The sequence below is a fragment of the Ornithorhynchus anatinus genome, chromosome 4 (assembly GCF_004115215.2).
Source record: "Ornithorhynchus anatinus isolate Pmale09 chromosome 4, mOrnAna1.pri.v4, whole genome shotgun sequence".
NCBI classification, from domain to species: Eukaryota; Metazoa; Chordata; class Mammalia; order Monotremata; family Ornithorhynchidae; genus Ornithorhynchus; species Ornithorhynchus anatinus.
In genome coordinates this window covers 34,595,904-34,615,556 of record NC_041731.1, presented here as the reverse complement: position 1 = coordinate 34,615,556, position 19,653 = coordinate 34,595,904, and the positions used below count along the sequence as shown (strand labels likewise).

Here is a 19,653-nt window from a genome sequence, read left to right as displayed (position 1 = left end):
GGCTCACAGATCCTTAACTAGTGCTAGGCCATTTGCAAAATGTATAACAATACCTTGCTTTCTTGGTGCTCTCACTCATGAGGATCCAAAAGAGGCAAGATGGCTTGATAAAGTCGCTGGATTACAGGTCTTCATTCATAATCCTGAGCTGAAAGTGTCCCCTCTTGAAACCCACTTCAATAAAATCCTATCCGAAAACCAATTAATTTTTCTACTCTGCACAGTGAAGAATCCTGGAAAGCAAAGGAATTTAAGGCTTTGGAATGGAGCAAGAAGGGAGACATGGAAATAAAGAACGGAGAAAAAAACCAACGTAATGGAAGACCACACTTTTTGGGTAAAATTCCAAGTGGATCCTTTCACATCATCCACTTTAAAACATAAACAAACAACAACAAAAACAATATGGCAAGTGAGGGGCTCGGGACTTAACAAAGAATAAGTTACCCCTGGCCTTAAGGAGCTTATAATTTAATGGGGACACCAGTGCGAAACTCCTAATTCAGAACTTAATTTAAAAAATGAACAACAGTAAGAAATGAGTGGTTCCGTAGCCTTGCACCGTCGTCCAACCCCTCGGTCCACGGAATATATGCTTTTGCAGCATTGTTTTGACATTTTTTGAAAGCTTGCTTATACGTGCTCTGCCGGTCTGTGTGGATGGGGCTTTACATCTCAATAATGGGGGAAGGGGAACGTGGAGACCAAAGACCGGCAATCTCTGTTCCAGTCCTTCTTATCTTCCTATCCCTCCAGCTCCATAAGTCTCTGGCGAGTTTCCAATGCAATCTCCTCCATGACCTCTTGCTTTAAGATGTCCTTGATCTGCAAAGACAGAAAACTCTTTGTAAGGACAAGTAGCACAGAGGAAAAACCCAGAGCCCCACACCACAAAACGTGCAGTGCAAATGCCTAGATCCTGGGTTACTGCAACTGAAAGGCCTCAGATTTCAGCCCAGTCTCATAAGCTTCTTTCCGCAAGACCCAACCGGCATCGGTTGAATTCAGAGGCATTCTGGGGTACCAACGAACTACAGATGATTTCTGCATTCCCTAAAACATATAATTGAAGTCAGGGGCAAAAGGTCTGAAGACCAGAAGGACTGGGAGTTATTTAAATTTAGACCTCCCACAAAACAGTGTGAAATCCACATGCCTGAGAAGAGTATTCAATGTTGGAGAATATTACTGCACCATCTCACTCCACTGGCCACCTGGAGAATGGACTTTAAAACTTTTTGTGTTCATTCTACATATTCATATACTGCATCAGCAAATCCAGTCACAGTGTATAAATACGACTGAATGAGTTCAAGTCAAGGGCTGGAATCCCTAGTTGTAACCGACACAAAATGGCTGTCACCCCTACCATGTGCTCATGGAAGAGCAGCGTGACCTAGAGGATAGAGCACAGGCCCTGGGAGTCAGCAGGACCTGAGTTCCAATCCCAGCTCCGCCACTTTTCTGCTGTGTGACCGCGGGCAAGCCACTTCACTTCTCTGTGCCTGTTACCTCATCTGTAAAATGGGGATTATGACTGTGAGTCCCATGAGGACACAGACTGTATCCAACCTGATTACCTTTTATCTACCCCAGCAATTAGAAGAGTGCCTGGCACATAATAAGCGCTTAACAAATATCAAAAAAAAAAAAGGATAGCAAAGTCAAGGGGAGCAACTGATTTAAGTACCTGATGGGGAAGAGACGCTTCATAACAATAGAGGATACTGGTGTCGTATAACATCACCTTCTGAGAAACCAGACACACGACACAATTCCGGAGCCTGGATATCACCTCACGATCTGACATGGGGATGGGCTGCAAGGGGAGGGAAGATAGAGAGATAAAGGGTGACAAAGAAATGAGAGAGAGAGAGAGAGAGAGACAAAGAGAGAGAGGAAAAAAGATTAGTCAGGACCAAGTCAGAGAAGGACAATGCCATCAGGAAATGGAAAGCTCTCTACGTTGATTCAAAACAATTCCTCACCCAAGACCCAAATCCATACGCTAAACTAGATCAATTATGTCAGAGAGATGGTGCCAGCAGAGAGAAGCAGGTTCTCAATAAGTGCTCTTAATGTTATGACGAGTAGAGATGATTTCGACTCATCTAATACCCAGAGAGGCTCTGGCTCCCTAAGACATCGCCTCCTCTGTTGATTCTGCTAATACTAAGATCAATTCAGTCTTTCCTGTACTGAGTGTGGAGCCCTGCCCATTAGCAGCTCCCAATGGAAATCCGGCCTGCCGTTCACTTACTCCCGAGAACACGTCTACTTCTCTTTTGTCGTCGACAGACTCCCTTCCCTCTCCGAGCGACACTGATGCTGTTTCCTCACCTCCAGATTGGCGATAAAGCCCCCTGCCTCCTCTTCTTTTTGCTCAGATGTTGGATAGATCCAGATGAAGCCATTATTGCCCAGAATTATCGAAGCGCCGCAGGGCAAGTCGTGGAAGTGAGTCTTCTGCCGTTTCACCAAGGAAGGAGAAACCTGGACCAGCACACCCTGCCCTAGCTGAATAAAAATGTAACATCAGGAGTTGCGGGGTGGCATAAGAGGGGAAAGGGGAAGCATAAAATCTTTTTCCATCATTGCTATATAGCAAATTCATTCCCTTTTGGATTCGTAGGGCTTGAATTCTTCTAAAATCAAAGTCAGTATCACTATATAAAACACAGAGACTAGGAAAAAAGAAAGGTGGGGGGATTTTTAGTTTTTCTTTAGTTTAAAAAGGATCAATAAAAATTGCTCCCTGAAGACTGAAACCCAAGAAGAGACAATTGCTTTTTTCAGGGAAATCAGGTTCCATTTTGAAAGCCTCAAAGGGTCAGGCCAAATTCGGTCAGTGAAAATACTCTTTTCAGTTTTTCAAGTGTGCAAGTTTCATTTCATTCTGAGGGAGCCAGTTTTTTCCTTCCTGCTAAATTTATGTCCCCTGAGAAGGAAAAGCAATTACACTGAGCTTATGAACTATATCCAAAAGTGATTCTGACCTGATTATACAGCGACTAGGGTGGAAATTCTCCTTCATGGAGGATAAAGCAACGTACCCTAGCACTTCCAAAGCCACTGGTCCAGGTGGATGCCAGTGTACAAACACTAATACTTCTCCCCAGCTCTGTGAGCCCAATGAACAGAGGTTGCTCAGGCCTTCTCTCCACTTCCAGAAAAAGCTCTAAATTCTGAAGATTATTACTCAGTTTTATCGGAGTGCTTACTGTGTGCAGAGAACTGTACTAAGCGCTTGGGAGAGTAACAGAATTGGTAGATACGTTCCCTGCGCACGATGAATGTACAGACTGGTGGGGCAGACATTATTATTAATAAATTATGGCCATATAATTTATTACGTATGGCTACGGGTGGGGTGAATAAAGAGTGCAAATCCAAGGGCAACAGTGACACAGAAAGGAGCGGGAGAAGAGGAAGTGAGGGTTTAGTCGGAAAACCTTTTGGAAGAGGTGCTTTAAATAAGGCTTTGAAGGTGGGAAAAGTGATCGGTGAGATATTCATTCATTCAGTGGTATTTACTAAGCGCTTACTATGTGCAGAGCACTGTAGTAAGCGCTTGGGGGGAAGGACCTCCAGGCCAGAGGCAGAACACGGGTGAGGGTTCGATGGCAAGACAGATGAGCTTGAGGTACAATAAGTAGATTGGCATTAGGGGAGTGAAGTGTGTGGCCTGGAGATCAGAGAGGTAAGGTAGGAAGGGAAAAGGAGCTTTAAAGCCAATGATAAGTTATTACTATTAGTACAACTAGTAAGGTGGATTCCGAGTCAGCCCTTCTTCACTCTCCATAAAGCACCTCGCTCTCTCCCTTTTTACATCTCACCCATACCCAAAAACAACCCACCAGAAATCAGTAAACTGGAAGTGTTTTGTTTTTTATGGTATTTGTTAAGCGCTTACTACGTGCCAGGAATTCTACTAAGCACTGGGACAAGCTAATCAGGTTGGACACAGTTCCTGTCCCACATAGGGCTCACAGTCAATCCCCATCTTTCAGGTGAAGCCCAGAGAAGTGAAGTGATTTGCCCCGTCACCCGGCAGGCATATGGCAGAGGTGGATTTAGAACCTGGTCCACTGACTCTCAGGCCCATGCACTATCCACTGGGCCATGCTGCTTCTCTCTGGGGTGTGTACATCATCCTCAAAATTTGAGAAGCTGTAATGTTGTACTGTACTCTCCCAAGCGATTAATACGGTGTTCTGCGCACAGTAAGCACTCAATAAATACGACTGAAGGAATACTAGTAATAATAATAATGACGATGATGACTAAAGAGACTTAACAATAAAGCTGAAGCCTCAATCCAAGGAGAATTATTTTAAAAAGTGCCCAAAAGCCCAACTTACTTTGCCGTATTTCAGACTCCGAGTGTGCAGAGACACAGCGCCATCAGAAAACACTGCCTGGACCTCAGCCTGTTAGAACTGATGAAGGTAATAACAGATTGGTTGCGTCTGCCTCCCAAAATTCTCACCCATTTCTAGTCCCCACCTTTCCTAAATAGCACATTTTCCCTGCCCTAGAATAAACAAATCTCAATCGTGAAACACAACCTCTACTCTGGCAGAGTGCACTGTGGTTAAGCCCCACAGCCACAAGATCCACAAAACAAAACAGTATGTGAGCTGAATTAAATCGGAACTGAAAACAGGAAGACATCCTGGGAGGTCAGAGCTATATGAACTTGGTGAAGATAAAAATCACCCACTAACGTCAACGAAAGAGGAACGCCACAACTTGACAATTCATAAAAACACAAGGATACACTGATCAGGTCCCCCTCCTGCAAGAAGTCCCTCATTGCAAGTTCATCCTCTGCTGATCTTCTTCTCTGATGTGCACAGGAAATGAAACAGGATTTAAAAAAAATAGATCCCAGAGTAAACACACTTTTTTTATTAGAGTACCTAACACCTTCCTCTAAGGTGCTCTAATGGTATTTTGTACTAATGTGTAGTATTTGTCTTTTTCCAAAATGCTCTTTCGATTACCTTTTTTAACCTCGCATCTCCTCTGTGAAGGACAGAGAACGAAGTACTACCATCCCCACTTCACAGATGAGGACACTAAGACAGGAACAATGAAGTGACATGCCCAAGATCACCACAGGCCAGTGGCCCAGGTGGGTCTAGAATCCAGGACTTCGGCTACCTGACCCGTGCTCTTTCTTCTAGGCCATGCTGACTTTCAAAGAACCTTTACTTCACAAATTTTTGTTTAAATCACATAAAGGATGGGAATAGAAAGATTAGCAGAAAGGACAGAGTGAGAAAGAGAAGGAATGATTATGTTGAGAGAAAAAAATAGTAAGAATTTTCAAACTTACCAGGACCATGGTCAACAAAGGGACACCTAATCCTGCCTCGCCTCCAACAACAACTCCACTTCCCCGTGACTGAAGTTTTCACCCCAAAATACCTCAGCCAACAAATCATTCAAATAATGGTATTCGACGGATGTAAAATAATTTCAAATTACACATCCCACAGCCTACGTGGGTTAGTCCACAAGTCTTCAGAGCTGCTGCAGTGAGTAGTCAAAAGGAAATCCACTCGGACATTGGTCTGTGGTTCTACTCACCAATTCTCCTCCTGGGAGATTCATGGAGGAGAGAAGTAAGACTGAGTCAAGCCTGGAATTGGTGTCCACCTTCCATCGCTTCTGCTGAACCTACCAGAAGAGAAATCCCCTGATTATGTACTCTGAAAGAACAAAAGCCTATATCCTAATCAAAAATAATAATTACACTCCAGATTTCTCCAAGAAACAAAGGGAACTAACAGCATATATATGTACATATACACACACACACATACAACCATATAAAATTTATGTATATTAATTATATATATAATTGATGTATATTAATGTCCACCTCCCCCTCTAGACTGTGATCTCCTTGTGGGCAGGGAACGTGTCCGGTGTATTGTGCTCTCCCAAGCGCTCAGTACAGTGCTTTGCACACAGTAAGCGCTCAATAAATATGATTAAATGAAATGAACAAACACTGGCAAAGTTAACACCTGTTTTATGGGGATAAATGGCATAAATCAGATCTCATCACCCACATCCGTATTCTTTTTAAAACAAGTAACAGATCTAAATGGAAATTTAGCAGCTGTTAGAAGACCAGTGAGGTTTTAAAACAACCTTATGAAAAACCACAAGATCCAGGAGTATCCTCAACTTTACCTCTGTAACTCTTCCCACCACGATATCTCCAACTTCACCATTGTATCTGGAAAAGGTATTTAAAAAAAAAAATTTAACTGCGGTTAACTTCAGTTTTACTACGCCCACTAGAAATAGCACTGGGGGAGGAGGTCTTGAAGTCCCACCAGCACAGGGGGGCGGCAGGGCCATGGGCCGAGGACACCGGAGAGCAGCAGATTTACCAGCTGCCTTCCCTGGCACCGCTCTTTGGGCCTATCCCGTGCCCCCAACCTGAAAGAAAACCCCAAGTGGTGCCGCAGGAACTCTGATGAACTGTGCCATCTCTCCAAGGATCCCTTGCTGCCCAGGGAGATGGTACCATCAAAAGGACTACCTACTTTTGGGGTGCAACTCCATGAACGTCTCATGGCACCACTTCTAGTTTATTTACGCGGTGGGGGCTCTGCAAAGACCCCCTTGGGGAGATTTTGGGAGGAAAAGGGTAGTCAGTAAGCTATGAGAACCTGGGAGCAAAATCTCAGACCCAAGTACCACCGAGCGCGCTCTCTCTCTCTCGCTCTCTCCCTCGCTCTCTCCCTCTTCTCCTAGATCTCCTGCCACCCAAAGAGGTGGCCCAGGTCCACTAAAACTATCTTGTTCTTTGAGGAAATGAGGAACCCGTTCCCCTCAAAACCTACATCATAACCAGCCCCTTAAGTATATTTCCTTCTTGGAACATTCAAGCTTCAAATTCAAGATAATTGGCAAATGGTATAAAGTTAGAGCAAATGGAAATATTTTGATTGAGACTAATCCCTTATTTACATTTTATACACATCATTCTTACCCAAGAGGTGCACTAGTTAACACTAAATACCCCTTTCCCAAAGAATAAAGACATAGCAAACTGGAATGACAGATCACCAATTACAGAAATCATAATCACTCCCCATAAGTCTGATATTCAGTCCTTGTCTGATTTTCCTCCCCTGGCAATTTCCATCCATCTTAGTTGCAATTTAGGTTATTACAAGAAAAAACAAAACAAAAAGCATTTAACCTCTCCCCAGTCCCTAGAGTTCTCCCAACTTTTAGGGCCCATATTTATTACCATTAGCTGATTAAATCACCCCTGCTTCTGTTCTGGTCTTCCCACAGAGTTTTCCACGGGTTAACTCACCTTGTTTTCAAAGCTTTCACGCAGATCAGTTTGTTTACTCTCTCCACACAGCCCACCACGGATGCTATGAGCTTCTCATTTTCCATATAGGTTCCATGACCTCTGTCAAAACACTCACACGCATTAACCACCAGGCATCATAACTTGTTACTATCTAGCTCTCTCCAGGGCGCTGGGAAAGCACATTCAAGAGGACAATGTCACTTCTCTGCACGATCCAATTTGGCTGGATCCAAGTTATCCTTTTTTTTAAAAAAAAAAATGGTGTTTGTTAAGCACTTATTATGTGTCACTCTGAAATGATAGGGTAGAATCAAGGTAACGAGATCAGACACAGTCCCTGCCTCACATGGGGCTCCCAGTTTTAAGTGCTGAATCCCCATTTTTACAGTGGAGGAAGTCAGGTGACTTGCCCAGGGTCACCCGGCAGGCAAATGGCAGAGGAACGTTTAGACTGCTCTAGGCCACGCTGCTTGATTAGTGCCGTGGAGACGGTTAGCATTAGCAGAGCTGAGAAATAGCATGGCTTCATGGAAAGAGTTTGGGCCTGGGAGTCAGGAGACCTGGGTTTTATCTCCACTCCTCAGATTGCCTACTTTATGACCTAGGGAAAGACACAGTTTTTCTTATGCCTAACTTTTCTGATCTGTAAAAAATGAGGATAACATACCTGTTCTTCCTCCCCCTTTGCCCGTGGGTCCTCGTGGGGCATGGACTAGGTCACATGTATTAAATACTGTATCCACCCCAGCACTTAGTAAAAGAGTTTGGCATATTAGAAACAAATACGATAACCAAGTAGATATCGGGCTTTAGCTTTACTTTTTTTTGTTGGATTAAGAGAAGATGTGCTGCGTGTTCATCTTTGGTGGGTAAGACTGTTTACATACAGTGTCGAAGAAAGTACCAGCATCTACACGCCTCGACTAATTGCCGTAGAACACAAGACACGTGAAAAAACACTGAGTAGGTGGAGGGGGAAGAAATAAAAAAGAGATGAGCACACGAAGCCAGGACAGCAGCCCAGAAGAAAAGTCTGGCTGCAAACAGGCAGACCATGAAGCAGAGTGGCTTAGTGGGAAGAGCAGGGGCTTGGGAGTCAGGGGTCATGGGTTCTAATCTCAGCTCCGCCACCTGTCAGCTGTGTGACTTTGGGCAAGTCACTTCACTTCTCTGGGCCTCAGTGACCTCATCTGTAAAATGGGGATTATGACTGAGTCCTATGTGGGACAACCCGATCACCCTGTATCTCCCCCAGTGCTTAGAATAGTGTTCTGCACAGAGTAAGCGCTTAAATGCCATCATTATTATTATTGTTATTATTATTATTAGTAGTAGTAGTAGTATTGAAATGGGGATGAAGACTGGGAGCCCCATGTGGGGCAACCTGATTACCCCGTATCCCCCCCAGCACTTGGAATAGTTCTCGGCACATAGTAAGCGCTTAAATACCAACATCATGATGATGATTAGGGAAGCAGGGTGGCTCTGTGGAAAGAGCCCGGGCGTGGGAGCCAGAGGTCATGGGTTCGAATCCCGGATCTGCCACTTGGCAGCTGGGTGACTGTGGGCAGGTCACTTAACTTCTCTGGGCCTCAGTTACCTCATCTGGAAAATGAGGGTGAAGTCTGTTAGCCCCACATGAGACAACCAGATCACCCTGTATCTCCCCCAGCGCTTAGAACAGCGCTCTGCACATAGCAAGTGCTTAACAAATACCAACATTATTATTATTAACTCCCCCAGCGCTTAGAACAGTGCTCGACACAGTAAGCATTTAACAAATACCAACATTATCTCTCCCAGCACGTAAAACAGTGCTCGGTACATAGTAAGCGCTTAACAAATAGCAACATTATTATTATCTCCCCCAGTGCTTAGAACAGTACTCGGCACATAGTAAGTGCTTAACAAATACCAACATTATGATGATTCTATTTATCGTGATTAAGCTGTCTTGTTTTTGTCCGTCTGTCTCCCCCGATTAGCCTGTAAGTCCATCATTGGGCAGGGATTGGCTCTATCTGTTGCCGAATTGTACATTCCAAGCGGTTAGTACAGTGCTCTGCACATAGTATATTGGCACATTGGGAAGCAGCGTGGCTCAGTGGAAAGAGCCTGGGCTTGGGAGTCAGAGGTCATGGGTTCAAATCCCGGCTCCGCCACTTGTCAGCTGGGTGACTGTGGGCAAGTCACTAAACTTCTCTGGGCCTCAGTGACCTCATCTGGAAAACGGGGATGAAGACTGGGAGCCCCACGTGGGACAACCCGATGACCCTGTATCTCCCCCAGCGCTTAGAACAGTGCTCTGCACATAGTAAGCGCTTAACAAATACCAACATCACTTCTCTGGGCCTCAGCGACCTCATCTGGAAAATGGGCATTTAGATTGTGAGCCTCACGTGGGACCACCTGATGCCCCTGTATCTCCTGCAGCGCTTAGAACAGTGCTCTGCACACAGTAAGCTCTTAATACCAACATTATTACTAGTAAGGGCTCAAGAGTCAGAGGTCATGGGTTAGAATCCCGACTCTGCCACTTGTCAGCTGTGTGACTGTGGGCAAGTCACTTCACTGGGCCTCAGTGACCTCATCTGTAAAATGGGGATGAAGACTGTGCGCCCCACGTGGGACAACCTGATTCCCCGGCGCTTAGAACAGTGCTCTGCACACAGTAAGCGCTTGCTATTATTTTAATGAGATGTCCCATCCCCTTGATTCTATTTATTGCTATTGTTATCGTCTGTCTCCCCCGATTAGACTGTGAGCCCATCATTGGGCAGGGACTGTCTCTCTCTGTTGCCCAATTGTCCATTCCAAGCGCTTAGTCCAGTGCTCTGCACATGGTAAGCGCTCAATAAATACGGTTGAATGAATAAATGAACAAATACCAACATGATTATTCGTAAGCGCTCAATAAAGGGGATTGAATGAATGAGTGATAAGGACAAACCGGAAACGGCGGGGCAGCGAGGCCGACGTGGGCGAGAAAAAGGCCTGGGGACTGGCAGGACCGGACCTTCCCCCTCAATCCCCTCAGTCCCCACTCTCACCGCATGAACCCGGGGTCCGTGGTGATCGTATCCCCCGGCACGACCAAATGTTTCTGCCTCTCGCCATCGGCGTTGGCCCTCACCAGCCTTCGGGCCTTAGGCAGGCCAATGTCCACCGCCATCTTGGCAGCGGCCAAGCGTGGACCGCCCTTCTTCAACGGCCGACGTGGGTGGGTGGGGCGGCTACGTCGTCTCCTAGCAACCGCCCGGGCGGGGGGAAACCACCGCCATCTTGGCCTCAGACTGCGCAGGCGCCGCCGCCGCTTTGCACCCGCCGGCGTGACGTCATCCCCTGGCAACGGCCCGGGGGGGGGGGGAGGGCGAGGCCTCCGCCATCTTAACTAAGGGACGCGGAATGGCTTCGGCCATGTTGGGTGTGGGCAGTTAGGAGGTGGGGCGCTGTTGGCCCGTTATAATGATTCGTGAAGCGCTTACTAGGTGTAGAGCACTGTTCTAAGCGCTGGGGGAGACACAGGGGAATCAGATTGTCCCACGTGGGGCTCACATTTTTAATCCCCATTTTTTTTTTACAGATGAGGTCATTGAGGCCCAGAGAATAATAATAATAATAATGATGTTGGTATTTGTTAAGCTCTGACTAGGTGCAGAGTACTGTTCTAAGCGCTGGGGGAGACACAGGGGAATCAGGTTGTCCTATGTCGGGCTCACATTTTAATCCCCATTTTTTTTTACAGATGAGGTCATTGAGGCCCAGAGAATAATAATAATAATAATGTTGGTATTTGTTAAGCTCTGACTAGGTGCAGAGTACTGTTCTAAGCGCTGGGGGAGACACAGGGGAATCAGGTTGTCCTATGTGGGGCTCACATTTTAATCCCCATTTTTTTTTACAGATGAGGTCATTGAGGCCCAGAGAAGAATAATAATAAGAATGTTGGTATTTGTTAAGAGCTTACTGTGTGTGGAGCACTGTTCTAAGCGCTGGGGGAGACACAGGGGAATCAGGTTGTCCCACGTGGGCTCACATTTTTTAATCCCCATTTTTTTTTACAAATGAGGTCACTGAGGCCCAGAGAATAATAATAATGTTGGTATTAAACTCTTACTAGGTGCAGAGCACTGTTCTAAACGCTGGGGGAGATACAGGGGAATCAGATTGTCCCACGTGGGGCTCACATTTTTTAATCCCCTTTTTTTTACAGATGAGGTAACTGAAGCCCAGAGAATAATAATAATAATGTTGGTATTTGTTAAGCGCTTACTAGGTGCAGAGCACTGTTCTAGGTGCTGGGGTAGATACAGGGTAATCAGGTTGCCCCACATGAGGCTCACAGTCTTCATCCCCATTTTACAGATGAGGGAACTGAGGCACAGAGAAGTGAAGTGACTTGCCCATGGTCACACAGCAGACAAATGGCAGAGCCGGAATTAGAACCCATGACCTCTGACTCCTTCTGTGCGCAGAACACTAGGCTAGGCGCTTGAGAGAGTACGATAAAGTTAGTTAACCATCTAAATGGCTACCACATTAATGACAATAATGATGATGGGATTTGTTAAGCGCTTTCTAAGTGCTAGGCACTGTGCTAAGCGCTGGGGTGTATACAAGCAAATCGGATTGGACAAAATCCCTGTCCCACATGGGGCTCACAGTTTCAATCCCTATATTAGAGATGGTGAAACAGAGGCCCAGAGAAGTCAAGTGACTTGGCCAAGGTCACACAGCAGACAAGTGGAGGAGGCACAATTGGAACCCAGGTCCTTCTGACTCCCGGGTCTGTGCTCTATCCACTACATCATGCTGCACTTATAATAATAATAATAATGTTGGTATTTGTTAAGCACTTACCATGTGCAGAGCACTGGGGTAGATACAGGGTAATCAGGTTGTCCCACATGGGGCTCAGTCTTCATCCCCATTTTACAGATGAGGTAACGGAGGCCCAGTGAAGTGAAGTGACTTGCCCACAGTCACGCAGCTGACAAGTGGTGGAGCCAGGATTCGAACCCATGACCTCCGACTCCCAAGCCTGGGCTCTTTCCACTGAGCCGCGTACTCCCCCCTTCTTTGCTGTATCAGCCTCCTTGCTTAATTGAGGAAAGCTTACTGGAGAAGATAAGATGTCAAGAAGAGCTTTGAAGATGAGAAAGATGTGATCTGTCAGAAGATGTGATCGGGAAGCAGCGTGGCTCAGTGGAAAGAGCCCGGGCTTGGGAGCCGGAGGTCATGGGTTCGAATCCCAGCTCTGCCACTTGTCAGCTGTGTGACTGTGATCAAGTCACTTAACTTTTCTGCGCCTCAATTCCCTCATCTGTAAAATGGGGATGAAGACTGTGAGCCTCACGTGGGGCAACCTGATCACCCTGTATCTACCCCAGCGCTTAGAACAGTGCTCTGCACATAGAAAGCGCTTAACAAATACCAACATTATTATTATGTGAAAGGGGAGGGAGTTGCAGAACAGTGTGAGGTACATAGTAAGCGTTTAAAAAATATCACCATTATAATTATTATTATAGTGGGGAGGGTGTGAGCAAGAGGCCGGCTGTGGGGCAGAAGACAAGAGTCCCTTCCCCAAAGTCGGAGGAATCCTTGACTGTCACTCTATCATCAAAACGAAAATGGAATTACCCCAAAATTCCTGAAGCTCTAGGAACTCCCATCATAATGCAGAGTCTAGCACATAGCAAGTGCTTAACAATTATTATTATTATTATTATTATCAGTATTAGAGTAGCGGCGTGGCTCAATGGAAAGAGCCTGGGCTTCCGAGTCAGAGGTCATGGATTCTAATCCTGACTCTGCCGCTTGTCAGCTGTGTGACTGTGGGCAAGTCACTTAACTTCTCTGGGCCTCAGTTATCTCATCTGTAAAATGGGGATTTAAACTGTGAGCCCCTCGTGGAACAACCTGATCACCCTGTATCTTCCCTAGCGCTTAGAACAGTGCTCTGCACATAGTAAGCGCTTAACAAATACCAACATTATTATTATTCATTCAGTAGTATTTACTGAGCGCTTACTATGTGCAGAGCACTGTACTAAGCGCTTGGAATGAACAAGTCGGCAACAGATAGAGACGGTCCCTGCCGTTTGACGAGCGCACAGTCTAATCGGGGGAGACAGACAGACGAGAACAATGGCAATAAATAGAGTCAAGGGGAAGAACATCTCGTAAAAACAATGGCAACTAAATAGAATCGAGGCGATGTACATTTCATTAACAAAATAAATAGGGTATTATTATTCCTTTGGCTCCTTGGAAGCCTAGAAGTTACACCTCGTGCCTTCCTTTCCCACACCCAACCTCCTTCTAAGTCAGAAAGAACCTAGCTCTGTTTACTTTCTTGTTCATACGACTGACCTAGACCCTAAAATACTGAGTGGAAAAGTCAAATTTAGCTCCAACTACCACAATAATCGGCTTTTCTCCCCTTCTGAGCCGGTTAGGAGGATGAGAGCAGTCGGTTGCCGTCAGAGGGCGGCAATGCCACGCTGACTGCTGAGCTCAGAGGGATGTATTATTCCGCTCCAGAGCCCTGCTGAACTGAATCCTGAAATTCAGAAAGTCCAACTGGGAGGTCCTTGGGAATCTGGGAAAACTGCAGGCTAAGATCTCATCAACATAGCCGGTTGGAAGGGCGGGAGGGTGCTAATCTTTTTTCCCCCGTTATCTCTCGGCACCGTATAGTCCAGGAGCTGGTCAAGAAGCTGTGCGAAAGATCATCACAGGTCTCTCCCTCAGCAGTGTCCCTTGGGCACCAGGAATGGGGCAGGAGTGACCCCTACCCAAATGTGAACGGGAATTCCCGAGTTGGGCATCTTCAGGACACTGCCACAACTGTCCAGGGTCAAATCCAGCGTGAAGTGGATTGAGCACGGGCCTCGGAGTCAGAGGGTCTTGGGTTCCAATTCCGGCCCCACCCCTCGTCTGCTCTGTGGCTCTGGGCAAGTCACTTCGCTTCTCCGGGCCTCAGTTGCCTCATCTGTAAAATGGAGATTGAGTCAGTGAGCCCCACATGGGACAGGGTTTGGATCCGACCTTATTAACTTGTATTCATCCCAGTGCTTAGTACAGAGCCTGGCACATAGTAAGCACTTAATTCATTTAAATCGTATTTATTGAGCGCTTACTAGGTGCAGAGCACTAAGCACTTGGAAAGCACAATTCGGCAACTGAGACAATCCTTACCCAACAATGGGTTCACAGTCTAAAAGGGGGGAGACAGGCAACAAAAGAAAACAAGATAAGTAGACTGGCATCAATAGCATCATTAAAAATAAATAGAATTGTAGCTATATACAAATCTTTAATAAAATAAATCGAATAATAAGTAAGTGCATATAACGCAAGTACAGTGAGGAGGGGAAGAGGGTAGAGCAGAGAGAGGGAGTAGGGGCGATGGGGAGGGGAGGAGGAGCAGAGGGAAAGGGAGGGCTCAGGTCTGGGAAGGCCTCCTGGGGGAGGTGAGCTTTCAGTAGGGTTTTGTGTGCTAGTTAACAAATTCCATTATCATTATTATTATTATTATTATTATTCCCCTCTCCAGAAGGCTAATTGGTTTCCCTTCTGAATACAGATTTGGGCCCCGCATAATTGGGCCTGGTTTGAGGCAGTTTGGGTGAGAGTTCAGGAACAACATATTAGGCCCTGGCAAAATAAGTGAGAATACAAAGAAGAGGGAACATTCCAGCATTGCAGAATGCCTTCCTAAGGTGATATGGGCTTCTGCCTCCCTCTTAATTGATTTCTTTGGAGTGAGAGTTACAGGGAAACTGTAAAATTTACTGCTCTAGACGATACTAGCTGACAGTCAACTCCTAGGCTGGCTTGTTGGAGACAGACAAGGCTGTGGGTTTTCAAATTCAACAGCAAAATGCTGACTAGAAGCATAATCACAGTATTAGTTAAGGGCTTGCTATGTGCCAAACACAATACTCTAAGCACTGGGTTATATAATCAGTGCTTGTTATTGAGTACTTACTGTGTGCAGAGCACTGTACTAAGCAAATGGGAGAGTACAGTATAATAGAGTTGGTAGACTCGTTCCCTGACCACAATGGGTTTATAATCGAGAGGGGGAGACAGACATTATTACAAATGAATTTACTACTTATATAAACAAGCACATAAACAAATTAAACTAATAAGCTAGATAATCAGGTCAGTCACAGTCTCTGTCCTACATGGGGCTCACGTTTGAGTTGGGTGGAGAAGAGGGATTGAACTCCCATTTTACAGATGAGGACATTGAGTTAACCTAATAATAATAATAATGTTGGTATTTGTTAAGTGCTTGCTATGTGCAGAGCACTGTTCTAAGTGCTGGGGGGAGATACAGATCATCAGATTGTCCCACGTGAGGCTCACAGTTAATCCCCATTTTACAGATGAGGGAAATGAGGCCCAGAGAAGTTAAGTGACTTGCCCACAGTCACCCAGCTGACAAGTGGCAGTGCCAGAATTCAAACCCATGACCTCTGACTCCCAAGACCGGGCTCCTTCCACTGAGTCACGCTGCTTCTCTACTTGCCCAAGGTTACATGGCAAGCTGAGATTAAAACCCAGGTGCTCTGACTCCCTGGGTTTTTTCCTCTGGGCCAAGCTGCTTCTAATCATCCATAGCATCACTGGGGGATCCTTCTCGAAACTCTGGCCATAGCTCCGGCCCCAGCACCGTTCCAGAGTTGGAAACTGCCTCTATGCCTAGAAAGTTGGAGGTTTTCAGAAGGATTGCCCTGTCATGACCAATCAATCGTATTTACTGAGATCTTACTGTGTGCAGAGCACTATACTAAGCACTTGGGAGAGTACAATATAACCCTGCCCACAAAAATCTTACAGTCTAGAGGGGGAGAAAGACATTAAAATAAATTACAGATACATCCACATGAGTCACTTCACTTCTCTGTGCCTCAGTTACCTCATCTGTAAAATGGGGATTAAGACAGTGAGCCCCATGTGGGACAGGGGCTGTGTCCAACCTGATTACCTTGTAATAATAATAATGTTGGTATTTGTTAAGCGCTTACTATGTGCAGAGCACTGTTCTAAGTGCTGGGGGAAACACAAGGGAATCAGGTCATCCCACCTAGGGCTCACCGTCTTCATCCCCATTTTACAGATGAGGTGACTGAGGTACAGAGAAGTGCAGTGACTTGCCCAAGGTCACACAGCTGACAAGCGGCAGAGCCGGGATTAGAACCCATGACCTCTGACTCCCAAGCCCGGGCTCTTTCCACTGAGCCACGCTGCTTCTCTCTACCCCCCTGAGAAAGAGAAAGTATATCAACCCCAGAGCTTAGAAGAGTGTCTGGCACCTAGCAAGTGCTTAACAAGTATCATAATCATTATTGTTATTAGCAGCGTGGCTCAGTGGGAAGAGCCCGGGCTTGGGAGTCAGAGGTCATGGGTTTGAATTCTGGCACTGCCACTTGTCAGCTGTGTGACTGTGGGCAAGTCACTTCACTTCTCTGTGCCTCAGTTATCTCATCTGGAAAATGGGGATTAACTGTGAGCCTCATGTGGGACGACCTGATTACCCTGTATACCCCAGCGCTTAGAACAGCGCTCGGCACATAGTAAGCGCTTAACAAATACCAACATTATTATTATTATTACGGAAGTGCCGAAGGTGCTAAAGGCCTGAAAGTGGGGTGACTAAAGGGTATAAATCAAAGTGTAAGGAAGATGCAGAAGGGAAAAGGAGTGGGGGAAATGAGGGCTTAGTCAGAGAAGGCCTCTCGGAGCTTCACCCTCAGGAGACTCATACTTAAAGCCTCTAGTCTGTAAATTTGTTGTGGGCAGGGGATGTATCAGTTATACCGTTACATACCGTACTCACCCAAGCACCTAGTACAGTGCCCTCCATACAGTAAGCGCTCAATAAATACGATTGACTGACTGTCGGGTGCTGATTGAAGAGAGGTACATCTTCTGTCCTATCCCCAACTTCCAACTTCGGTATGGCCGTCGAATGCTATTGAAAACTAAAGGTCATCCTTACTGAGGGTTAACCGTCTCTTACGAAGCCCCCTATATCATGGACTGTGACTCCACTTTTATCTACGGTCCCTTAAGAAACGCCGAAAGTTACTTTAGCACCTGGGCTTTTGCAGTGTTAAATGTCAGCAGATTCCAAGTGGAGGTGGAGAGGGAGTGGGAGAGAGAGAGAAAGAGGAATTCCAGGTTTCACAAAAGAGAAGGACATTAACAAAATTAAGGAAAGCATGTGGCTGTGAAAGGGAGATAATCTCTTCCGTGCCTGCAAGTCATTTCAGAATCTGGAATGGGAAGTAAGAGCACTTGTGTTCCTGCATCCCTGAGCTCAGGTGAGCCCACCATGCTACAGGTCAGGGAGGCTAGCCACATCCTCTTCTCTGCCCTTGGGGAGCTGGTATCAATCAATCAATAGTATTTATTGGGTGCATACGATGTGAAGAGCACTCTATTAAGCATTTGGGACAGAACAATACAACAGAGTTGACATGGCAGAGGTGTCTTTTTCCCCTCCTCCGAGGGGCTGGAATCTCCAACAACAAGGAGGTGGTCCCGCTGGAGGGTTAGGGCTGAGAAGCAAAACCAGGCTGGCGCATCCAGCCGTCTCCTAGACTGGGGTTTGACATCGCCTCACATCACGTCATGTAACGTTTCTCTCAGTACCAAAGGCGAGGGAATGGATGGAGTCTTCCGTCAGGAATGACGGATGAGTCTCGGACCGGAGACTTCAGGGCAGACAATCTGCTCAGAGGAATGAATTATGGAGGGAGAGGCTCACCCGGAACCCGTCACACTCTCTCCTCCCTGCCCTTCCGAGGTGCTGGGATGCAATGGGAGAGTAGTGGTCTTCACCCATATTAGGAAACTTCAGGCAGAGCTGAGGCTAGAACCCAGAACCTCTGAGGAATCTTCCCCCGGACCACCAACAGGGCTAAACTGAGGGAAATGGAGTTGGACGAGCTTCCCCTCAAGTACAGAGTCAGTAGTACAATGCTCTGCACATAGTAAGCGCTCAATAAATACAGTTGATCGATTCACTATTAAACATGAATTGATTGATTGAAACGGCCCTCTCCTTCTCAAGGGCACCGAATCACACACGCATAAAGAAGATGCCAGATCTTTCCCTTGCTAAACGATAAATGTTCCAAGTAATTTTTATTTTAGAATACAAGAGAGAGGTACAAATGTATTTACAGTCGTACATATACAATCAAATAATATATAATATCAAAGTTTTGTAAATATCATCTTCGATAAATATTTACAAAGTTAAAGTGACAGTTCTCTGGAAGTTGAACACAGTTCGTGAAAACTCTATACATTTTATACTTATAATTAATATTATTATAGTTTCTTTATTTTACACGACACCCCGCCTTCTTGGGTTACCAAGCGTGTGGCCGGAGGAGGACCCTGGGGGTGCTCAATACTGACGTTTGGGTCTGTCTTAGGAAAGGTGAAAGGTAAGGGTTTGATAGCTAGGGGACAGTAGGAGGTACAAGCGATGAGCAGGTCACCTTCCTGGGAAAGCACCGTGCTCGCTTATGTGGGTCGTCTGGAATCTTTGGAAAAACTCTCAGCTCAGGGGATCTGTCTGAGAATTCGTATGGGGATCTGGAGTTCCAGGAGGGACGGTGTCCGGTAACAGAAACCCCAACATCCCACAATCTGGGGTCTGCCCAAAGCCCCGCCTTGGAAGAGCCGGTCACGCACACATTCTGCATCTTTGTCTAAAGGGGTACTCTGCAATGTTTTGTCCGTTATCACGGGGTTTGGATAGCAGGTGGGCACTTTGCCTAAAATACAGGATTCTGTCTAAATTAAGCCAAGAATTCCAAGTGGAAAACCTGGCTGTGAAGCTCGAATATCTGTGCCTCCCCTGAAGGGGGTCCTAGCTCGGGGCGGGGGCAGAGCTCGGTCTTCCCCGAAGAAGCCAGAGCGTGCGATGAGGTGAGTCGCTCGAGTCCCCGTTTCCTGAGAACGTCGGGGCCCGCGGCCTGCCGGGATAGGAGAGAGCGAGAGGACGCTCAGCCTAAACGGCTTCCTTTCCTCCCGCCCGTGGTCACCCCCACCCCCCGTCCAAACTGGATATTTGGCCCAGTCAGGGCCTTGGCCTTTGGGAGAACAGCAGTTTCCTTTCGGTGGGCTCGTGCTCCTAAGCTTCCGGTGGCGGCTCGGCCCGTTTCGGGGCCTCGCTTGCTCTCTTTTGTTACTCCCGGCTGTGCCGCCCATCAACCTTGCTCAGAGCCCACTGGTCCTCCCACCCTCCCGCCCCAGTGTTGCTGATT

At 46.4% G+C, this 19,653-nt stretch overlaps 1 protein-coding gene across 1 annotated transcript; it reads right to left on the bottom strand.

Moving 5' to 3' along the window:
• Positions 1 to 314: 314 nt before the first annotated feature.
• Positions 315 to 10,558, bottom strand: EXOSC2 (exosome component 2). Its single transcript, XM_001507653.3, has 9 exons — positions 10,402 to 10,558; positions 7,349 to 7,450; positions 6,208 to 6,253; positions 5,596 to 5,685; positions 4,781 to 4,846; positions 4,362 to 4,430; positions 2,341 to 2,517; positions 1,691 to 1,819; positions 315 to 825 (listed from the first exon to the last, which is right to left on the bottom strand). Exons 1-9 carry the CDS (start codon positions 10,521 to 10,523, stop codon positions 745 to 747), a joined length of 882 nt encoding a protein of 293 aa, XP_001507703.1. The 5' UTR covers positions 10,524 to 10,558; the 3' UTR covers positions 315 to 744.
• Between the last annotated feature and the right edge of the window lie 9,095 nt (positions 10,559 to 19,653).

Coding starts and splice junctions, on each gene's coding strand:
- EXOSC2 (XM_001507653.3), bottom strand. CDS start 10,523: ATGGCGGTGGACATTGGCCTGCCTAAGGCCCGAAGGCTGGTGAGGGCC. Junction 5,686..6,207: donor TGGTGGGAAGAGTTACAGAG/GTAAAGTTGAGG, acceptor CTCTTCTGGTAG/GTTCAGCAGAAGCGATGGAA. Junction 826..1,690: donor AAGCGTCTCTTCCCCATCAG/GTACTTAAATCA, acceptor CTGTCTTTGCAG/ATCAAGGACATCTTAAAGCA.